The sequence below is a fragment of the Salvelinus sp. IW2-2015 genome, linkage group LG11, assembly GCF_002910315.2.
Source record: "Salvelinus sp. IW2-2015 linkage group LG11, ASM291031v2, whole genome shotgun sequence".
In the NCBI taxonomy this organism is placed as follows: domain Eukaryota; kingdom Metazoa; phylum Chordata; class Actinopteri; order Salmoniformes; family Salmonidae; genus Salvelinus; species Salvelinus sp. IW2-2015.
The window spans coordinates 43,208,592-43,232,039 of NC_036851.1; the positions used below are offsets into that span (position 1 = coordinate 43,208,592).

The window sequence follows — 23,448 nt, forward strand, 5'->3', positions numbered from 1 at the left end:
GAGGGGGATGACCGCGGCAGCTTTCCAATCCTTGGGGATCTCAGATGATACGAAGGAGAGGTTGAACAGGCTGGTAATAGGGGGTGCGACAATGGCGGCGGACAGTTTCAGAAATAGGGGGTCCAGATTGTCAAGCCCAGCTGATTTGTATGGGTCCAGGTTTTCCAGCTCTTTCAGAACATCTGCTATCTGGATTTGGGTAAAGGAGAAGCTGGGGAGGCTTGGGCGAGTAGCAGCGGGGGGGGCGGGGCTGTTGGCCAAGGTTGGAGTCGCCAGGAAGAAGGCATGGCCAGCCATTGAGAAACCCCTTGAGTGGGTTGAGTCACAGACGTGATCTTCCTGTCAGGTTTTGCGCCCCTTTGTGGGCTATATTGTGGGCTATACTCAGTCTTGTCTAAGGGTAGTACGTGGGTGGTCTGTATCTCTCTAGTGGTGTGGAGGCTGTGCTTTGGCAAAGTGGGTGGGGTTATATCCTGCCTTGTGGCCCTCTCCGGGGGTATCGTCGGATGGGGCCATAGTGTCCCCCGACCCACCAGTCTCAGTCTCCTGTATCTATGCTGCAATAGTCTATGTGCCGGGGGGGCTAGGGTCAGTCTGTTACATCTGGTGTAATTCTCCTGTCTTATCTGGTGTCCTGTGTGAATTTAAGTATCCCCCCTCTAATTCTCTCTCCCTCTCTCCTTCCCCTCCCGGAGGACCTGAGCCCTATGACGATGCCTTAGGACTACCTGGCCTGATGACTCCTGATGACTCCCAGTCCACCTGGTCATGCTGCTGCTCCAGTTTCAACTGTTCTGCCTGCGACTAGGGAACCCTGACCTGTTCACTGGATGTGCAAGCTTGTCCCGGACCTGCTGTTTTCGACTCACTCTCTCTCTCTCTCTCTCTCTCAAACTCTACCACACCTGTTGTCTCTACCACACCTGCTGTCTCAGGAGTAAACTGACATTTACTCCTGAGGTACTGACCTGTTGCACCCTCTATAACCACTATGATTATTATTTGACCCTGCTGGTCATCTATGAACATTTGAACATCTTGAAGAACAATCTGGCCTTAAATGGCAATTTACTCTTATAATCTCCATCCGGCAAAGCCAGAAGAGGTCTGGCCACCCCTCAGAGCCTGGTTCCTCTCTAGATTTCTTCCTAGGTTCCTTGCATTTCTAGGGAGTTTATCCTAGCCACTGTGCTTCTACATCAGCATTGCTTGCTGTTTGGGGTTTTAGACTGGGTTTCTGTATAGCACTTTGTGACATCTGCTGATGTAAAAAGGGCTTTATAAATACATTTGATTGACTTGTCTTTCAAAGATGTCTAGAAATGTACACGTTTTGTGCTCTTGTAGGAAGCAATCACTCCCCCATTGCGGACTACAAATGATCTACAACTGGGCTAATAACTCACTAACTAGCAAAGGATATGAACAAATATACAACGTGTGGGTCTAATCCTGAATGCTGAATGCTGGTTTAAAGCGCATTCCAGCCGGTGTCTATTCTACAACTGGCTAAATCTATGACGTTAAAATGCCTATTTTCTCTGTTTCAACTGACTGGACAATCCACTGTCTCATCAGCCCAACCAGGCAAGTTATACACTTGATCTCCACTATAAAAGCATCTAGACATTCTCACATTTATTTAGACTAACATTTAGTTGTTTTCAACAGCGGAGATTTGTATTAACCTTGCTGTCTGTCTCTCCGACATTTGCAACATTATTTCAATACTCAAATTCGATCTCCAGCTGTCCCATAGTAATGAACGAGTCAGGACGAGACAGACAGGCAGACAGCGTTTCTCAGCCATTCTAAATCATGAATCAGCTGGCATACTTTTTATGGATATATACAAAAAAATAGCAATTGAAAAAAGGTCAAATGAAACGAAGTGCAGCTACTATAGTTTGCAGTCCTTCCAGCTTCAATTTGAAGTTATTGTGTTAGCTGTGGTGTTGGCTAGCTCCTCTGAACAACAGTGTAATAAATGTTACAACAAAACAGCTTAAACAAATGCAAACGCAGCTACTTTGCTGTTATTCTGGCTGCACTATTTGATGTGACTGTAAGTTACTGTAAGTTAGCTGGCGAACTAGCAAGGGATAAGAACGTTGCCAGCCAGTATGGCAATGGAACATTTTGAACGAACCAATGGAACGAATGACCAGCCGGCTTGGGGAGCAACCCTAGATTTGTGTCGGGACTATAACTTGTGGAAGGATGACATTTTTTTACATTTTTATTTCACCTTTATTTAACTAGGCAAGTAAGTTAAGAGCAAATTCTTATTTACAATGATGGACTACACCGGCCACACCAGGATGACACTGGGCCAATTKTGCACCGCGCTATGGGACTCCCAATCACGGCCGGTTGTGATACAGCCTGGATTTGAACCAGGGTGTCTGTAGTGACGCCTCTAGCACTGAGATGCAGTGACTTAGACCGCTGTGCCACTCGGGAACTAAATCAAAATAAAGTTGTTTACGAAAATATGTCAATCAWTATTTGAAGATGTTGATAACCTTTTGTATTAAAGTGATAATGCCCGAGAAGCCAGTGTTTGGAGGATATATTGGCAGAGATGAAGTCCAGGRCCTAACAACACCCATGCCAATGTATTCTCCAAACACTGGCTTCTCAGACATTATCACTTAAATGTGTACACTTGGCTACATGCAACTCTCGCTTTGATCTCAAAACAAGCGCATCTACTCATGACCGCTCATGCTGTAAAAACTGTCCAGTTCAAAGTGAAGGGCACAGATCCATATATGGCAATGTTCTATTTGCATAGAGTATAGGCCTACTGCAGCTGTGATTGGTTATGAGTACGAGCTGAGTCATGCGTGTTAATGCAATATAATCCTACTCCCAATGCGTTCTGCCTACAACAAAATATCTTGCATAGTTCGTTTTGTTTCGGTATGTTGCATTGAAAGTGGCTCATACTGCATTGATTCGATCACAATTCCAACAGTAAAAGGGAAATGTTGAAAATGTTAATTAACTAAYGGGGAAAACTCTAGAAAGTTGAGTGAAGTTCAATCTCRTGCTTCTCTGAGCGGGCTGATATTTATTCTGTGCGGCAGACCCGGGGGAGCTGCACACGGGAACATTGCCCACAATGATAGTAAAACAAAAACACACGCACACAGCTTCCCTTCATTAGTCATCTCAGTGATGTCCCTCCCGTAGACTGCCTCCTCTGTCCTTCCCATCTGTGAGACAATACAGTCTCTGTTGTGTCTAGCTCTCTCCATGTCCTCTACCGCCCTACTGTCCCAGTCTCATCCACATGACTCCAATACCTCATCTAAATTCACTTTGAAACTTCACTCCAATAGAAAACTTAACTACCTCACTTCAGCTTACTACAGAAATTCCTCCTCTAGTATCACCCTTCCCATCCCGTCCGTACCTTGGCGATCTTGGGGTGGGCACAGCGGCTGTTGCCGGTGGTGGCATGCATCCAGCTACTCTCCAGCGGGACACACTCCTGCCTCAGAGAACACTTCTTCTCCTGGACACACCAGCCACACTCAAACCTGGGGTCAGCCTTCAGACACATGCCACAGCTGTCCCTCAAAGCAGGGCACTTGTACAGGTGGGCTGGAGGGAGGGAGGAGGGGGAGAAAAAGGGAAGAGGGATGGAGAGAGGAGTGGGGGGGGTTGGAGAGGGAGAATGGGAGAGAGTTTTTTGTTAACATGCTGAAAGCGTGAAATGACACATCCAACCCTATTCACACACAAGTCACAAGAGATAAACATAAGCCTATTTAGACTTGAAAAGTACACTGCTCAAAAAAATAAAGGGAACACTAAAATAACACATCTTAGATCTGAATGAATGAAATATTCTTATTAAATACTTTTTTCTTTATATAGTTGAATGTGCTGACAACAAAATCACACAAAAATTATCAATGGAGATCAAATTTATCAACCCATGGAGGTCTGGATTTGGAGTCACACTCAAAATTAAAGTGGAAAACCACACTACAGGCTGATCCAACTTTGATGTAATGTCCTTAAACAAGTCAAATGAGGCTCAGTAGTGTGTGTGGCCTCCCGTGCCTGTATGACCTCCTACAACGCCTGGGCATGCTCCTGATGAGGTGGCGGATGGTCTCCTGAGGGATCTCCTCCCAGACCTGGACTAAAGCATCCGCCAACTCCTGGACAGTCTGTGGTGCAACGTGGCGTTGGTGGATGGAGCGAGACATGATGTCCAGATGTGCTCAATTGGATTCAGGTCTGGGGAACGGGCGGGCCAGTCCAATAGCATCAATGCCTTCCTCTTGCAGGAACTGCTGACACACTCCAGCCACATGAGGTCTAGCATTGTCTTGCATTAGGAGGAACCCAGGGCCAACCGCACCAGCATATGGTCTCCACAAGGGGTCTGAGGATCTCATCTCGGTACCTAATGGCAGTCAGGCTACCTCTGGCGAGCACATGGAGGGCTGTGCGGCCCCCCAAAGAAATACCACCTCACACCATGACTGACCACCGACAAACCGGTCATGCTGGAGGATGTTGCAGGCAGTAGAACGTTCTCTACGGCGTCTCCAGACTCTGTCACGTCTGTCACACAGTGTGAACCTGCTTTCATCTGTGAAGAGCACAGGGCGCCAGTGGCGAATTTGCAATTTGGTTCCAATGCACTTGAAGGTGCTGTAAGCACAACCCCCACCTGTGGACGTCGGGCCCTCATACCACCCTCATGGAGTCTGTTTCTGACCGTTTGAGCGACACATGCACATTTGTGGCCTTGCTGGAGGTCATTTTGCAGGGCTCTGGCAGTGCTCCTCCTGCTCCTCCTGCACAAAGGCGGAGGTAGCGGTCCTGCTGCTGGGTTGTTGCCCTCGTACGGCCTCCTCCACGTCTCCTGATGTACTGGCCTGTCTCCTGGTAGCGCCTCCATGCTCTGGACACTACGCTGACAGACACAGCAAACCTTCTTGCCACAGCTCGCATTGATGTGCCATCCTGGATGAGCTGCACTACCTGAGCCACTTGTGTGGGTTGTAAACTCCGTCTCATGCTACCACTAGAGTGAAAGCACCGCCAGCATTCAAAAGTGACCAAAACATCAGCCAGGAAGCATAGGAACTGAAGAAGTGGTCTGTGGTCACCACCTGCAGAACCACTCCTTTATTGGGGGTGTCTTGCTAATTGCCTATAATTTCCACCTGTTGTCTATTCCATTTGCACAACAGCATGTGACATTTATTGTCAATCAGTGTTGCTTCCTAAGTGGACAGTTTGATTTCACAGAAGTGTGATTGACTTGGAGTTACATTGTGTTGTTTAAGTGTTCCCTTTATTTTTTTGAGCAGTGTATATACACTGAGTGTAAAAACATTAGGAACACCTGCTCTTTTTATGACAGACTGACCAGGTGAATCCAGGTGAAAGCTATGATCCCTTATTGATGTCACTTGTTAAATTCACTTCAATCAGTGTAAATGAAGGGGAGGAGACAGGCTAAAGAAGGATTTTTAAGCCTTTATTTATTCAACTTGGCAAGTCAGTTAAGAACAAATTCTTATTTACAATGACGGCCTACTCCGGCCAAACCMTAACCGGGACGATGCTGTGCCAGTTGTGCGCCGCCCTATGGTACTCTCAATCATGGCCGGTTGTGATATAGCCTGGAATTGAACCAGGKTCTGTAGTGACGCCTCTAGCACTGAGATGCAGTGCCTTAGACCGATGTGCCACTCGGAAGCCCCCAAAGCCTTGGGACAATTGAGACATGGAATGTGTATCTGTGCAAATGAGGGAGAACTGTCATGACAAAATATTTAAGTGCCTTTAAATAGGGCATGGTAGTTGGGGGCCATGCACACCGGTTTTGGTGTGTCAAGAACTGCAACACAGCTGGGTTTTTCACGCTCAACAGTTTCTCGTGTGTATAAAGAAAGGTCTACGAACCAAAGGACATCCAGCCAACTTGACAACTGTGGGAAGCAATGATCTGAGGCCTTTCTGAGGGAAAAAGGCGGTGCAACTCAATACTAGGAAGGTGTTCCTTTATGTTTTGTACACTCAGTGTACACTATATATACAAAAGTATGTGGACAATGCTTTAAATTAGTGAATTCAGCTATTTCAGCCACACCCGTTGCTGACAGGTGCATAAAATCGAGCACGCATCCATGCAATCTCCATAGACAAAAATGGGCAGTAGAATGGCCTTACTGAAGAGCTCAGTGACTTTCAATGTTGCATCGTCATAGGATGCCACCTTTCAAACAAGTCAGTTCATCAAAGTGCTGTTATTGTGAAGTGGAAATGTCTAGGAGCAACAACGGCTCAGCCGCGAAGTGGTAGGACATACAAACTCACAGAATGGGACCACCGAGTGCTGAAGCAGGTAGCACATAAAAATCGTCTGACCCCGTTTGCAACACTCACTACCGAGTTCCAAACGGCCTTTGGAAGCAACGTCAGCACAATAACTGTTCGTCGGGAGCTTCTTGAAAYGGGTTTCCATGACCGAGCAGCTACACACAAGCCTAAGATTACCAAGCGTCAACTGGATGCCAAGCGTCAACTGCAGTTGGGTAAAGTTCGCTGCAATTGTACTCTGGAGCAGTGGAAACATGTTCTCTGGAGTGATGAATGATGCTTCACCATCTAGCAGTTCGACGGACGAATCTGGGTTTGGCGGATGCCAGGAGAACGCTACCTACCCCAATGCATAGCGCCAACTGTAAAGTTTGGTGGATGAGGAATAATGATCTGGGGCTATTTTTCATGGTTCGGGCTAGGTCCCTTAGTTTCAGTGAAGGGAAATACTAACGCTACAGCATACWATGACATTTATAGATCAGGGATAAACAAGTAATATTTGACAAGGTCCGGTAACACAAATTTAGCTGGCAAAGGTCTGGATGGATAAAGTAATTTATCGGCGAAGTAACAAACCCCCACGTCACAACCCATGCAACCCCAAACTGTTCACACCCCTCGTGTTGGCAGAGATAAAATGTTGCAGCTTTAAAGCTAATTTCCTGCAGTTCTACACATTTTGCATAGGGCAGAGATTTTTTGTTGTTGCTGTTTTAAAAAGGTAATTTCCTGCAATTCTATGCATTCATCCATGTCTTATGTGTGTTTATATGACAAGGGGTCAAAGCCTGAACGAGAAAAAAAAAACGAATCATAATACACACAACCGTTCAAAATGTTGATGTCACTTAGAAATGTCCTTGTTTTTGAAGGAAAAACTATTTTTTTTGTCCATTCAAATAACATAAAATTGATCAGAAATACAGTATAGACATTGTTAATGTTGTAAATGACTATTGTAGCTGGAAACGGCTGATTTTTAATGGAAAATCTACATAAGCGTACAGAGACCTATTATCATCAACCATCAATCTCAACGTCAACAGTGAAGAGGCGACTCCAGGATGCTGGCCTTCTAGGCAGAGTTGGAAAAAAAACATATCTCAGATTGGCCAATAAAAAGAAAAGATTAAGATGGGCAAAAGAACACAGACACTGGACAGAGGAACTCTGCGGGTAATATTTAATAAAGCTGCCAGTTGAGGACTTGTGAGGCGTCTGTTTCTCAAACTAGACACTACTGTACTTGTCCTCCTTCTCAGTTGTGCACCGGGGCCTCCCACTCCTCTTTCTATTCTGGTTAGAGACAGTTTGCGCTGTTCTGTGAAGGGAGTAGTACACAGCATTGTATGAGATCTTCAGTTTCTTTGCAATTTCTTGTATGGAATAGCTTTCATTTCTCAGAACAAGAAAAGACGAGTTTCAGAAGAAAGTTAATTGTTTCTGGCCATTTTGAGCCTGTAATCAAACCCACAAATGCAGCTCATGCAGAAGGAAAAGCTATGTACATTTGCAAATACTGTGCCAAATCATATGTGAAGAATGCAACAAAGATGCAGAATCATCTGGCCAAGTGCMTAAAGTTCCCTCAGCGCTCACAACAAGCAACCTCTGACAAAAGTCCCTTTACTTCTATTTGAGGTGAAAATGATGAATCACACACCTTATCGATAGCAAGAGCTCAAGGTCCTCCTGGAATCAGAAGTTTATTTTTGACTCAATTGAGGAACGTAGTCAGAGAAATGCTGATGAATGTCTTGCTCGAGCTGTGTATGCAACTGGTTCACCTCTGATGATCACAGGCAATGTGTATTGGAAGAGATTTCTGAATGTTCCTCGCCCAGCATACACCCCTCCAACCAGACATGCTTTATCTACTCATTTGCTGGATGCCTAGTTCAACAGAGTTCAAGTGAAGGTCAAGCAAATCATAGAGAAGCAGACTATTGCAATCATCTCTGATGGGTGGTCGAATGTTCGTGGGCAAGGAATAATTAACTACATCATCTCCACCCCTCAACCAGTATTCTACAAGAGCACAGACACAAGGGACAACAGACACAACGGTCTCTACATTGCAGATGAGCTGAAGGTGGTCATCAATGACCTTGGACCACAGAAGATATTTGCACTGGTGACGGACAATGCTGGGATCATGAAGGCTGCTTGGAAGTTTTTGTTGACTCAATGGAGGAACGAGTCAATGGAGGAGTCCTACCCTCACATCACACACATTGGCTGTGCTGCTTATGCATTGAATCTGCTCCTCAAGGACATCATGACACTGAAAACAATGGGTACACTCTACAAGAGAGCCAAGGAAATGGTTAGGTATGTGAACGGTCATCAAGTTATTGCAGCAATCTACCTCACCAAGCAAAGTGAGAAGAATAAGAGCACCACATTTTAGCTGCCCAGCAACACCCGTTGGGGTGGTGTTGTCATCATGTTTGACAGTCTCCTGGAAGGGAAAGAGTCGCTCCAATAAATGGCCATATCACAGTTTGCCGAGATGGACAGCCCCATCAAGAGGATCCTCCTGGATGATGTATTTTGGGAGAGAGTGGTAGGCAGCCGGAAACTCCTGAAACCTATAGGAGTAGCTATTGCACTGATTGAGGAAGACAATGCCATCCAGTCTGACGATGCCATCCACTTCACTGTTGTTCCAAGCAGAGGAAACTGCAGTTCTGAAATACATCAAAAAGCGTGAAGACTTCTGCCTGAAGCCCATACATGCCGCAGTGTACATGTTGGACACCAAGTATGCTGGCAATAGCATCCTGTCTGGTGCAGAGATCAACAAGGCCTATGGTGTCATCACTACCGTGTCTCGCCACGTTGGCCTGGATGAGGGCAGTCTGGCAAAGTACACTTCCAAGCAAGGGCTTTGGGATGGCGTTGCAATATGGCAGTCGTGCCAACATATCTCATCAGCCACCTGGTGGAAGGGGCTTTGTGGATCTGAGGCTCTTTCCCCTGCTGCCTCCATCATCCACCAAATCCAACCAACATCAGCCAACTCAGAGCACAACTGGTCCTTGTTTGGGAACATACACGCAACAGGCTGACCAATACAAGGGTTGAAAAATTGGTCGCCATCCGGGCAAATTGGAGGCTTTTTGAGCCTGACAACGGGCCACCCTCAACAAGGTTGGAAAGTGACAGTGAAGATGAGGCCTCAGAGTCTGATGTTCAAGAGGTGGACATTGAGGAGGTCCAGGGAGAAGACTTGGAAGCCTAAGAGGAAGACAACCAAAGCTTTAGTTTCTAGACTATCATTTTACAGATGTATGTTGAAAATGTTTTTGGGAGATGCCATGGATCATTGGGGATCATTCAATATTCCCTTTATTTTGTTGTTCAGTGAAATTATCCCATGTGAAAAGTCAACTCTTTTCATTAAAGTTCAATTCGTAACTAAATTATTTTTATTTCTATTGGAAGGATTTAATCATTTGCAATTATGTCTACTTATTATGAGGAAACATGTTTCTGTTTCTGTCTCCATTTTTGCATATATCCAATGCAAAACACATCTACATTTAAATGGTATTAATATGCATATATTTCCACCTCTGAATATTCCCAAAAATGTGCAAGCCTACACAAGTGTGATGGTTGCTGATAATGGGCCTCTGTATGCCTATGTAGATATTCCATAAAAAATCTGCCGTTTCCTGCTACATAGTCATTTACAAAATTTCTGATCAATTTGATGTTATTTTAATGGACAAAAATGTGCTTTTCTTTCAAAAACAAGGACATTTCTAAGTGACCCCAAACTTTTGAATGGTAGTGTACACACACACAGTACCAGTCAAAAGTTTGGACACACCTACTCATTCAAGGGTTTTTCTTTATTTGTACTATTTTCAACATTGTAGAATAATAGTGAAGACATCAAAACTATGAAATAACACATATGAAATCATGTAGCAACCAAAAAGTGTTCAACAAATAAATATAGATTTGAGATTTGAGATTCTTCAAAGTAGCCACCCTTTGCCTTGATGACAGCTTTGAATAAAACATTTTATATGCACTGAATATGAACTGAAGCGAAAATCTACTTCAAATGACCGCAAAAATTTGACAGAGGAATAGTTTTCAGCCTCTCAAATCCCATTGGTCACGATTTAACTTGAAAGCAACCATGGGACAATTAAATGATACTAAATGAGTGATTTAATTACATTTACATATCAGGCATTAAGCGAGGGAGCACCGTTAGATGGTTATCTTAGTTAAAATGAGGATGAGAGAAGTGAGAGAGAGAAAGATAGAGAAAGAGGAGAGAGGAGAGAGAGAGAGAGAGATAGATAGATAGATAGATAGATAGATAGATAGATAGATAGATAGATAGATAGATAGATAGAGAGAGAAGGGAGAGAGAGAGAGAGAGAGAGAGAAGGGAGAGAGAGAGAAGGGAGAGAGAGAGCGAGGAGGGAGAGAGAGAGAGAGGAGGGAGAGAGAGAGAGAGGAGGGAGAGAGAGACCAAGGACTTGACCAGTTCTGTTGCTGCTTGGCTGGAGAAAAACCATGCCCCCATACCAGTCTCCCCCTCCCAACCAGTCTAACACTAACACTAACACTAACCCAACTCACCCACTCCTCACCACCCCCACCCATCCTCCATATTGAGATGCAATGTACTCACTACTCAGACAAATTACTTGAGCTAAAAGTCTATTTCTCATTGTGGTACATTGTGTCTGGGTCTGCATTGCGGTGGGCTTTGACTGCAGAGGCTTTAGCAAACATTTCCCTAAATGTGTTGTTATCTTCTATCTTGCATCACAGCAGGAGCCCCTGCTTTACAACCCCCCGCTGCCATGGCGACAACAACAACAGCAAAATGCTGGGCGTTGTTAAGACTACACAATTTCACTAGTAATTATCCGTAGAAGAAAACTTCTTCTTTTTTTCTACTCCCTAGTTGTGTGTTTAATCACTATCCACTGTCTATGGATTGGTGCGCTAACCACACACACGTAGAGAGCATTCAGAAACTATTCAGACCCCGTCCCCTTTTCCACATTTAAGTTACAGCCGTATTCTAATATGAAATAAATAAATACAAATATTATCAATCTACACACAATACCCCATAATGACAAAGCGAAAACAGTTTTTTTGAATGATTTGCAAATATATAAAAAATAAAAACAGAAATAACTTATTTACATAAGTATTCAGACTCTTTGCTGAGAGACTCAGGTGCATCCTGTTTCCATTGAACATCCTTGATGTTTCTACAACTTGATTGGAGTTCACCTGTGGTAAATTCAATTGATTGGAGATGATTTGAAAAGGCACACAACGGACTATATAAGGTCCCACAGCTGACAGTGCATGTCAAAGCAAAAACCGACCAGTGAGGTCCGAGACAGGATTGTGTTGAGGCACAGATCTGGGGAAGGGTACCAAAAACTTTTTTCAGCATTGAAGATCCCCAAGAACACCGTGGCTTCCATCATTCTTAAATGGAAGACATTTGGAACCACCAAGACTCTTTCTAGAGCAGGCCGCCCAGGCAAACTGAGCAATCAGGGGAGAAGGGCCTTGGTCAGGGAGGTGACCAAGAACCTGATGGTCACTCTGACAGACCTCCAGAGTTCCTCTGTGGAGATGGGAGAACCTTCAAGAAGGACAACCATCTCTGCAGCACTCCACCAATCAGGCCTTTATGGTAGAGTGGCCAGATGATAGCCACTCCTCAGTAAAAGGCACATGACAGCCTACTTGGAGTTTTCCAAAAGGCACTAAAGGACTCAGACCATGAGAAACAAGATTCTCTGGTCTGATGAAACCAAGATATAACTTTTTGGCCTGAATGTCAAGCGTCACGACTGGAGGAAACCTGGCACCATCCCTACGGTGAAGCATGGTGGTGGCAGCATCATGCTGGGGGATGTGTTTTCAGCGGCAGGGACTGGGAGACTAGTCAGGATCGAGGGAAAGTTAGAGAGAGATCCTTGATGAAAACCTGTTCCAGAGCACTCAGGACCTCAGACTGGGGTTCAACTTCGAACAGGACAACGACCCTAAGCACACTGCCAAGACCACGCAGGAGTGGCTTCGGGACAAGTCTAAATGTCCTTGTGTGGCCCAGCGAGAGCCCGGACTTGAACCCGATCGAACATCTTTGGAGACCTGAAAATAGCTGTGCAGCGACTCTCCCAATCCAAGCTGACAGAGCTCGAGAGGATCTGCAGAGAAGAATGGGAGAAACTCCTCAAATACAGGTGTGCCAAGCTTGTAGCGTCATACCCAAGAAGACTTGAGGCTGTAATCGCTTGCAAATGTGCTTCAACAAAGTGCTGAGAAAAGGGTCTGAATACTTATGAATACTTAATTTGCCAACATTCATAAAAAAACTTTTCTGCTTTGTCATTATGGGGTATTGAGTGTACATTAATGAGGGACACATTTAAAAAAAATCCATTTTAGAATAAGGCTGTAATGTAGCAAAATGTGGAAAAAGTCCAGGGGTCTGAATATTTTCTGAATGCACAAACACATGAAGGCATGCACACATGTACACACACACACATCTACTTGCTGCCTCGGTAATTGACTTTAAAAAAGTGAAGACATCACAAGAGTGTAAAGTGACTGTCTAGTCCTGAGGCTGTGTGTATATGTGTGTGTGTGTGTGTGTAACGTGTGCATGCACTCCTGCCTTTCTAAATCGCACACAAGGGCTGTATGCCAGCCACACAGTTGTATTTTACACATGCAACATACCCCTGCCAGCCACACAGTTGTATTTTACACATGCAACATACCCCTGCCAGCCACACAGTTGTATTTTACACATGCTACATACCCCTGCCAGCACTACAGTTTTTTTACACATGCTACATACCCCTGCCAGCACACAGTTGTATTTTACACATGCTACATACCCCTGCCAGCCACACAGTTGTATTTTACACATGCTACATACCCCTGCCAGCCACACAGTTGTATTTTACACATGCTACATACCCTGCCAGCCACACAGTTGTATTTTACACATGCTACATACCCCTGCCAGCCACACAGTTGTATTTACACATGCTACATACCCCTGCCAGCCACACAGTTGTATTTTACACATGCTACATACCCCTGCCAGCCACACAGTTGTATTTCCACATGCTACATACCCCTGCCACCACAGCAGTTTTATTTTACACATAGCTACAATCCCCTGCAGCACACAGTTGTATTTTACACATGCAACATACCCCTGCCAGCCACACAGTTTTATTTTACACATGCTACATACCCCTGCCAGCCACACAGTTGTATTTACCATGCTACATACCCCTGCCACCACACAGTTGTATTTTACACATGCTAACATACCCCTGCCAGCCACACAGTTGTATTTTAACACATGCTAAATACCCCTGCCAGCCACACAGTTGTATTTTACACATGCTACATACCCCTGCCAGCCACCACAGTTGTATTTTACACATGCTACATACGCCCAGCCCACACATTGTATTTTACACATGCTACATACCCCTGCCAGCCACACAGTTGTATTTTACACATGCTACATACCCCTGCCAGCCACACAGTTGTATTTTACACATGCTACATACCCCTGCCAGCCCCACAGTTGTATTTTACACATGCAACATACCCCTGCCAGCCACACAGTTTTATTTAACACATGCTACATACCCCTGCCAGCCACACAGTTGTATTTTACACATGCTACATACCCCTGCCAGCCACACAGTTGTATTTTACACATGCAACATACCCCTGCCAGCCACACAGTTGTATTTTACACATGCTACATACCCCTGCCAGCCACACAGTTGTATTTACACATGCTACATACCCCTGCCAGCCATACAGTTGAATTTTACACATGCTACATACCCCTGCCAGCCACACTTTGTATTTTACACATGCTACATACCACTGACAGCCACACAGTTGTATTTTACACATGCTACATACCCCTGCCAGCCACACAGTTGTATGTACACATGCTACATACCACTGGCCACACACGTTGTATTTACACATGCTACATACCCCTGCCAGCCACAAGTTGTATTTACACATGCAACATCCCCTGCCAGCCACACAGTTGTATTTTACACATGCTACATCCTGTCAGCCACACAGTTTATTTTCCACATGCTACTACCCCTGCCAGCCACACAGTTGTATTTTACACATGCAACATACCCCTGCCAGCCACACAGTTGTATTTTACACATGCTACATACCCCTGCCAGCCACACAGTTGTATTTTACACATGCAGCATACCCCGCCAGCCACACAGTTGTATTTTACACAATGCTACATACCCCTGCCAGCCACACAGTTGTATTTTACACATGCAACATACCCCTGCCAGCCAACACGTTGTATTTTACACATGCTAACATACCCTGCCAGCCACACAGTTGTATTTTACACATGCTATATACTCCTGCCAGCCACACAGTTGTATTTTACACATGCTACATACCCCTGTCAGCCACACAGTTGTATTTTACACATGCTACATACCCCTGCCAGCCACACAGTGTTTTTACACATGCTACATACTCGCCCAGCCACACAGTTGTATTTACACATGCTAACATACCCCTGCCAGCCCACCAGTTGTATTTTACATCATTGCTACAGTACCCCTGCCAGCCACACAGTTGCCATCCACACAGTTGTATTTTACCATGGCAGAAACTTAGCCAGCTATTTAGAAAGTATACTTGAACGATATAGCGTGTCAAAGCCAGAATATCACTTCCAGACTTAGCTTTCCCTAGCCCTTTTTGGTCACACTATAAATGATTTAACATGCAGTGGTAGCTTACATAAAACTCAACCTCCATGCTACTGCCCTCTCTGTGGCCGTTTACTCATGTGGCTAGAGTGCCTTGGTTAAGTAAAGCTCCCACGACACATCAGGCAAGTAGTGACAATACGTGATAGAAAATTATTCTGGTATACCACAAGACTGTGTTAACCCTCTGAGCTAAAGCCCAGGCATTCACTTGGGGAGCTAACACAAGTCTAAAGATCATATGAGTGTGGTTCACCGAACCATTTGCTGTATAACAAGACAGTGCTTACCCCTCTGAGCTAAAGCCTAGTGCTTACCTTGAATGTTGAAGGGGTTGTCGATGACAAAGTTGCCGTTCCACACCACAGATAGGTCCACGGGCAGGTCACTGATGTCATTACCCTCATAGTTATACTGAAACCATAGAAACATAGTAACGATAAGTTAAACATAATGGTGTTATTTTGTTATAATGTTGTTAAAATGCAACTGAAAGACACCCCATTGTTGTTGCTGTCAGTTTATGGTGAGTATTTTTTATCATGTGAACATCGCCTGAAAACACATTTCCATTTGGGGACAATAAAGTTTGAACTGAACTGAACTATTGCGATGTCTTCATTTCTGTTTGGATTATTCGGGTTTTTTGCTGTCTGAAAAGTTSATGAATAAAAACAAGTTTTATACAGTAATTACACTAATATCCGTTTCTAGGTTTTACATTCGCGTATCGTTCATGGCTCATTTGAATATAAAGCACACAAGCATAATGGACTAATAATGGAAGTACACTTGGCCGTCTCTTGTTTCTCTCAGTAAATACATGCTCATTTAATAGGATAGAGTTAGAGGGCAGCCTGGAAATCCAAGAACAAGTGCCATGATATGTTTTTAATAATCACGTTCTTAATAGTATTGTAGATGATTAATAGGAGTAATCCTTCTTGTTCAACATGTCTCTCTCAAGCACACATCCTAGATCGGAACTCCTACTCTAAGACACTTTGTGAATACAGAATCTGGGCAACAGATAAAAGGCATGTAAGCATCTAACTACGACCTATGACCACAAGACAACATATTTGATCCATCTACCTGCCACTATCGGCAAAATTATAGAGTGGCACTCGGTTTACTAATTTTAACATGCGGTCCAGTCATTTCACATAATATGCCATAATATCACATAGTAGGCTGTCATTGTAAATAAGAATTTGCTCTTATCTGACTTGCAAAAAAAATGTAATCTGTAAAAGTAAACACGACACAGAAACGTGCATACAGCAGATAAGGATGCATGCACACAGCAATGTCACGGTACATGATTGGTTGGTTCATTCATTCACCACATTGTGATTGGACAATTTTCTTTCTGTCTGCAGACTCTACAATCAAATTAATATTCACAGACATACTTAAAAAATAAGTCATACTTTTGGACTGATTTTGAAGGACTTCTTGAACATTTCCAGGCATATTTTTGAGAGAAATATTACTTATTTAAAAGGCATTATATATTTATTGGGCAACTTTACTCAGGGTGAATGCAATGCTCACCAACATTTATGCAACTTTAATCCAACTTTTCAGTGGTAAAGTATGTTAGCTTCTATAAGGACTCCAGTACTGTATTAGAGATTTCAGTGGTAAGGTATGTTAGCTTCTATATGGACTCCAGTAATGTAGCAGAGTTTTGACACCCTGGTTAAGACAAGTAAAATAAAAGGGTAGTGTAAGGAGAGAGTGAGAGAGTGAGAGAGAGAGAGAGGTACTCACAGAGAGAGAGAGAGGTACTCAGAGAGAGAGAGAGAGAGAGAGAGAGAGAGAGAGAGATTAAAGTGGCGATTCTGATCCAACCATACATTAATGCGTTGTGCCCCTGGCCTGAGAGGATCGAAGATAAAAATGTAGCTAGAAGTAGTAAGTAGGCGAAAGTTAACTAGCTGGCTCATTGTTGCCAATGAAAGGAAGTTAGGCTAGCGAGCAGACATTTTAGCCAGGTAGACTAGGACAACAAAAACTAAAAGTGTATACTGTATGACAGTCATGGACTGTTTAGGCAACCTGAAAGAAGAGGATGGCATCGGTGTTTCTCTACATGTGGTGTAAGTCAAAATGTTTTTTCTACTTGCTCGCACAGAAACACACACACACATAAATCAGAACCACGGAGAGTGAGTGAGATAGAGTGATGGAGTCAGAGGGAGAGAGCTCCACTGGCCCCTCCTTTTGCTCTAACAGAGATAGAATGAAGGAAGAAGCAGATAGGAAAGGAAAAGGAAGAAGAGGAAAACGAGACAGAAAACAGAACAGTAGTAGACTAGATACAGAACAGTAGTAGACTAGATATACAGAACAGTACGTAAGAACTAGATACAGAACAGTAGTAGACATAGATACAGAACAGTAGTAGACTAAGATACACAGAACAGTAGTAAACAAGATACAGAATACAGATAGACTAGATATCAGAACAGTAGTAGACTAGATACAGAACAGTAGTAGACTAGAATACAGAACAGTAGTAGACTAGATACAGAACAGTAGTAGAACTAGACTACAGAACAGTAAGTAGACTAGATACAGAAAAGACAGTAGTAGACTAGATACAGAACAGTAGTAGACTAGATACAGAAACAGAACAGTAGTAGACTAGATACAGAAGCAAAAGAACAGTAAGTAGACTAGATCAGAAACAGAACCAGTAGTAGACTAGATACAGAACAGAACAGTAGTAGACTAGATACAGAAACAGAACAGTAGTAACTAAGATACGCAGAACAGTAGTAGACTAGATAACCGAACAGTAGTAGACTAGACAAGCAGAACAGTAGTAGACTAGACCCAGTAAGAACAGAACAGTAGTAGACTAGCGACACAGAAGACAGAACAGTAGTAGACTAGAATCAGAAACAGAACAGTAGTAGACTTAGACACAGAGCAGAACAGTAGTAGACTAGACAGAGAACAGAACAGTAAGTAGACTAGATACAGAACAGAAGAGCTAGTAAACCGATAAGGAAGAGAAAACAGTAGTAAGACTAGATACAGAAACAGAACAGTAGTAGACTAGATACAGAAACAGAACAGTAGTAGACTAGATGAGAACAGATAGTAGAACTAATACAGAAGCAGAAACAGTAGTAGACTAGATACAAGAAACAGAACAGTAGTAGACTAGATCCAGAACAGTAGTAGACATAATACAGAAGAACAACAAGTAGTAGACTAGACCTCAGAAGCAGACGAGTAGACTAGAACAGAAAACAGAAACAGTAAGTAGACTAGATACAGAACAGAACAGTAGTAGACTAGATACAGAAACAGAAACAGCAGTAGAGACAAGATACAGAACAAGAAACAGTAGTAGACTAAAATACAGAAGCAGAACAGTAGTAGACTAGATACAGAAACAGAACTAAGATCTAGTACGTAACGTAGTAGACTAGATACCTAGAAACCAGTAGTAGTATCTAGATTATCAGAACAGAACAGTAGTAGACAGATAAGAAAACAGAACAGTAGTAGACCTAGATACAGAACAGAAACAAGTAGTAGACTAGATGACAGGAAGCAGATAACAGCTAGTAGACTAGATAAGAAACAGAACAGTAGTAGACTAGATACAGAAACAGAACAGTAGTAGACAGATACAAGAAACAGAACAGTAGTAGACACTAGATACAGAAGCAGAACAGTAGTAGACTAGATACAGAAACAGAACAGTAGTAGACTAGACACAGAAAGCAGAACGAGTAGCTAAAGACTAGAATACAGAAGCAGAACAGTAGTAGACCAGATACAGAAGCAGAACAGTAGTAGACTAATACAGAAACAGAAAGTAGTGACTAGATGCAGACAGTAAGTAGACTAGATACAGAAACAGAGACAGTAGTAGACTAGACCCAGAAGCAGAACAGCAGTAGAACTAGACAGAGAAAACAGAACAGTAAGTAAGACTAAGATACAGAAACAAGAAACAGTAGTAGACTAGACCCAGAAGCAGAACAGCAGTAGACTAGACAGAGAAACAGAACAGTAGTAGACTAAGAATACAGAAACAGAACAGTTGTAGACAGCTACAGAAGAGAACAGTAAGTAGACTAGATACAGAAACAGAACAGTAGTAGATAGATACCGAACAGTAGTAGGACTAGACACAGAAACAGAACAGTAGTAAACTAGATACAAGAAAGCAGAACAGTAGAGTAGACTAGATACAGAAGCAGAACAGTAGTAAGACAGATCAGAAAACAGAAACAGAGACTAGACATAGTAGACTAGATACAGAAACAGTAGTAGACTAGACATACGAACAGTAAGTAGACTAGAACACAGAAACAGATCAGTAGTAGACAGACTACGAGAAACAGAACAGTAGTAGACTAGATAAAGAACAAGAACAGTACGTAGACTAGATATCAGAAGGCAGAACAGTAGTAGAGCTAGATACGAAGAACAGAACAGTAGTAGACTAGATACAGAAAACAGAAATCAAGTAGTAGACTAGATACAGAAGCAGAACAGTAGTAAACTAGATACAGAAGCAGAACAGTAAGTACGACTAGATACAGAAACAGAACAGTAGTAGACTAGACACAGAAACAGAACAGTAGTAGACTAGATACAGAAGCAAAGAACAGTAGTAGACTAGATACACCAAACTTAATAATAGTAGCCTAGAAACTGAACAGTAGTAACCTATAACAGAAACAAGTAGCCTATAAACAGAAAACCGAACAGTAGTAACCTAGATACACAAACTGAACAATAGTAGACTAAAAACCGAACAGTTAGTAACCTAGTAACAGAACAGTAGTAACCTAGATACACAAAACTGAACAATAGTGACCCCTAGAAACCGAACAGTAAGTACTAGAAACAGAAACAGTAGTACCTAGAAACAGAACAGAATTAGCCTATAACAGAACAGTCAGAAGCCTAGAAACAGTACTATCCTAAAACAAAATAGTAGTGAGCCTAGATACAGAAACTGAACATCTCGCCTACTAACAAAACACACCAGCTGGGGTTCTGGAGAAAAAAATGGAAACCCAGCGAATTTAAAAAAAAAAAAGAGACGCGAAGAAGGGAGCGCCGCAGAGCAGAGAGAAGAGCGCGAGAGAGAGAGAGAGAGAGAGGAGAGAGAGAGAGACGATCCATAGAATCAAACCACTTCTGGGAGAATTGGAAGAAATTCAAACAAACCTTATCATGAGGCAGTGGCTATCCCAAAATGGGGATATGTGGAGAAATCACTTTGCCAAACTCTACAGCAACGTACAACAAGAGCCAAGAACAAAAGATACACAAGAAAAATTACAAAACTCCTTGGAATTAGACAGTCACCAAGACTATACGAATCCTTGGATACCCCAATTACAGAAGAAGAATTATTGGAACAAAATATGCAAATCTCCAACCAAAAAGCCTTTGGTTGCTGATGGGACTTTTAATAAACTGATCAAAATATACAGAACCAACAAATTGCAAAATTGGCTATACTCAACTACTTTCAATCATTATCCATCACTTGAGGTATTTTCCCCGAACTACCTTATGGAACCAAGGACCTGATCACACCCAATTCTATAAATGGCAGACAAATTTGCACCAAATAATACAGAGGACATATGCAGTTAAACAGCAAACTTGGGGAAAATTTCTCCTGCAGTATTTATAAATAGCAGACTACATCATTTCCTTGACAACACAACGTCCCTGAGCAAAGAAGCCAGCACCTGAATTGTTTCTAAAGAAAATTATCGTATACACAGACCACATTTTAACCTCCACACCATACCTAATTGAATAACAAGATTAACCACAACACTAAATGCAAAATCTACTCGTGTTTGGTAATATTCAAGAAAGACATTTGATTCAATTATGCACGAAGTTTCTTAATAGTAATAAAGAACTAAAGAAAGGCTATCATGGAGGGCAAAAACATAATGAATATTTATTAAATCAAATTAACACTAAAACAACAAATGGGGTCGTTAACTAATTCGAGCAAACAAGCAAACAGACATCCTTCTCTCAGGGCGGGAGTAAACCAGGGCTGCCCAATAAGTCAACCATATATTATAACATCTACATGATGAAGTTGGGCAAAACATTAAAGACGACAGCACCTGGTACACCCTCACACAATCACTAAAAAGGCTCGTATCTAGCTTACTTGACAGCAAGTTCGCTACGAGATGACCCTGAGTGCTGCTGCTCCTCCCACTAAAGAGGTACATGCAACACCTAGATCATCTTACAACAGTCTCTGTCAAGACTTAGTGGCCTTCTGACCACCGTTAAACCTAAAAAAAACAAATATAAATGATAATTCACAACAGAAACCGAGAAACAAAGGATCGACACAAAATATACATTTCTATGCTGACAACAGTCTATTAGAACAACCAAAAACACACATACTAGACTAATAATCGCAACACAGGTAAGCTCTCCACATGGCTGTGAATGACGCTGAGAAGACAAAGCCAAGCGACCAAGACATTCTATGCCATTAAAAGGAACATCCAAATTGAAATTCCAGATTAGATCTGGCTCAAAAGCTTTTTAATCAATCAGTTATAAGAACATTGCTACCTAATATGGCATGAAGTATGGGGTCCACTCTATCAATAATACAAATTTACTAAATGGGACAAAACATCAATTGAAGTATTGCAATCAAGTTTTGCAAAAGAACTGTATTGCAAGTACAAAGAAAAACCAAATAACGCGATGTTAAGGGCGGAGAATTGGGACCAATATCCCCTCCTCATCTAGCGACAGAAAAAAGAGCACCATCAAATTTACAAACCATCTAAACAACAAGTGACCCTAAAAACCATTCCATCCACAGCCTTAACAATGTCAACGAGATGAAAACAGAGAAGAGTCCTCAGTCCAGCTGGTTCTGAGGCTAACAGCTCACCAACCCAAACCAACCCCATAGAGCCTCGGGACGCCCTCAGAAAATCTTGGCCCAACCAAATCAATACAAAACAAAAGAAAATATATAACCTATGGAAAGACACCACAAAAAAATCAAGTAAACTCAATGCTATTTGGCTCTAAACCAGACATAAATGGTGGCAGACTATACTGACCACTGTGACTGATAGAAAACGTGAGGAAAACAATATGACTAGGTACAGAACTAAAGTGAGCCCAGTCTGGCTATAGAGACCCAGGATCGTACAGACCACCACGCTGGCTATCGCCCACAGGGAGGACAGGCCTGTGCCACACATCTCTGCTCCAGGGGAACGATGGTAGGGAGACAGAAGTGCATTCTCTACTACACTGTGACACACATATACCAGACCATAAGAAGCAATATTTATCTTTCCAAAATTATAGATAATACCACAAGAATTTGACAACATAAGATGAAGAACAAAAATTCAAAATATTTGTTGAAGGTAGACAAAGACCAATGCTGGCAGATATTTGGCAAGCAATATGTGTCACTTCCAGCTGCCACAAGCCTCCGAGAGGAACAGCCTCAGTCGAAAACACATGCAAGTAATGTTTGATAATAATTTCCATTTTAGCCTTAAGTTTGTTTATTGTAATATATCGTACCAGGTCCATGTGTTCTTACTCAGTCAGTCGTGAACACTTGGTCTACTACTGGTTGCTATTAATGTATATGTTGTTCTGATTAATTTGTGATTGTAAGCTGTTATTATAATGGTATACCCATGTCACTAACTACTATTATTATTACGTTAGTCCCACCATTTTATTATATATATAAATATATATATAATCTACTTGCTGATAATAATATAATTACAAAATATATTCTATTATAAATTTTCGAATATTATACTTTGACAATGTTAATGTACATATAACTTGCCATGATCAATAAAGTCAATTGAATCGCAATTGATGATATTTGAGAGAAGAGAGAGAGAGAGAGAGAGCGCCGCGCGCGCACACAGGAGAGAAGAGAGAGAGAGGTAGGTCACGATCAGATGAGCTTCCTGCACCTTTTTCATAGCATTTTCATTTCAAAAAACATATACATTAGAGTTAGATAAACTTGGATTTTTTGTCCAGGAACAACATAACAGGAGATCTACCACTCTAAACATAACCCTCACTTCCAAATCAAAACTCAAAACTTTTCCTCTTCATTCCCAACGTACCAACTCCTTCATAATTACTAACTGGATAGAATAATCACTTTCACACATCCGAATCTATTCTATTTTTGTCGTGTGGGTTGTCTCTCTACAACTCCTGATTTGGACGGATTTTACGCGAA

The 23,448-nt window shown here is 42.4% G+C and overlaps 1 protein-coding gene across 1 annotated transcript in view; it reads right to left on the reverse strand.

The window, feature by feature from the left end:
- LOC111970443 (plexin-A1-like) overlaps positions 1 to 23,448 on the reverse strand; it is a 443,296-nt gene that overhangs the window by 125,272 nt on the left and 294,576 nt on the right. Inside the window, exons 12-13 of the mRNA XM_023997171.3 lie at positions 15,485 to 15,581; positions 3,422 to 3,612 (exon numbers count right to left, since the gene is read on the reverse strand). Of these exons, the coding sequence (XP_023852939.1) occupies positions 3,422 to 3,612; positions 15,485 to 15,581 (288 nt within the window). The remainder of the gene's footprint in view (positions 1 to 3,421; positions 3,613 to 15,484; positions 15,582 to 23,448) is intronic.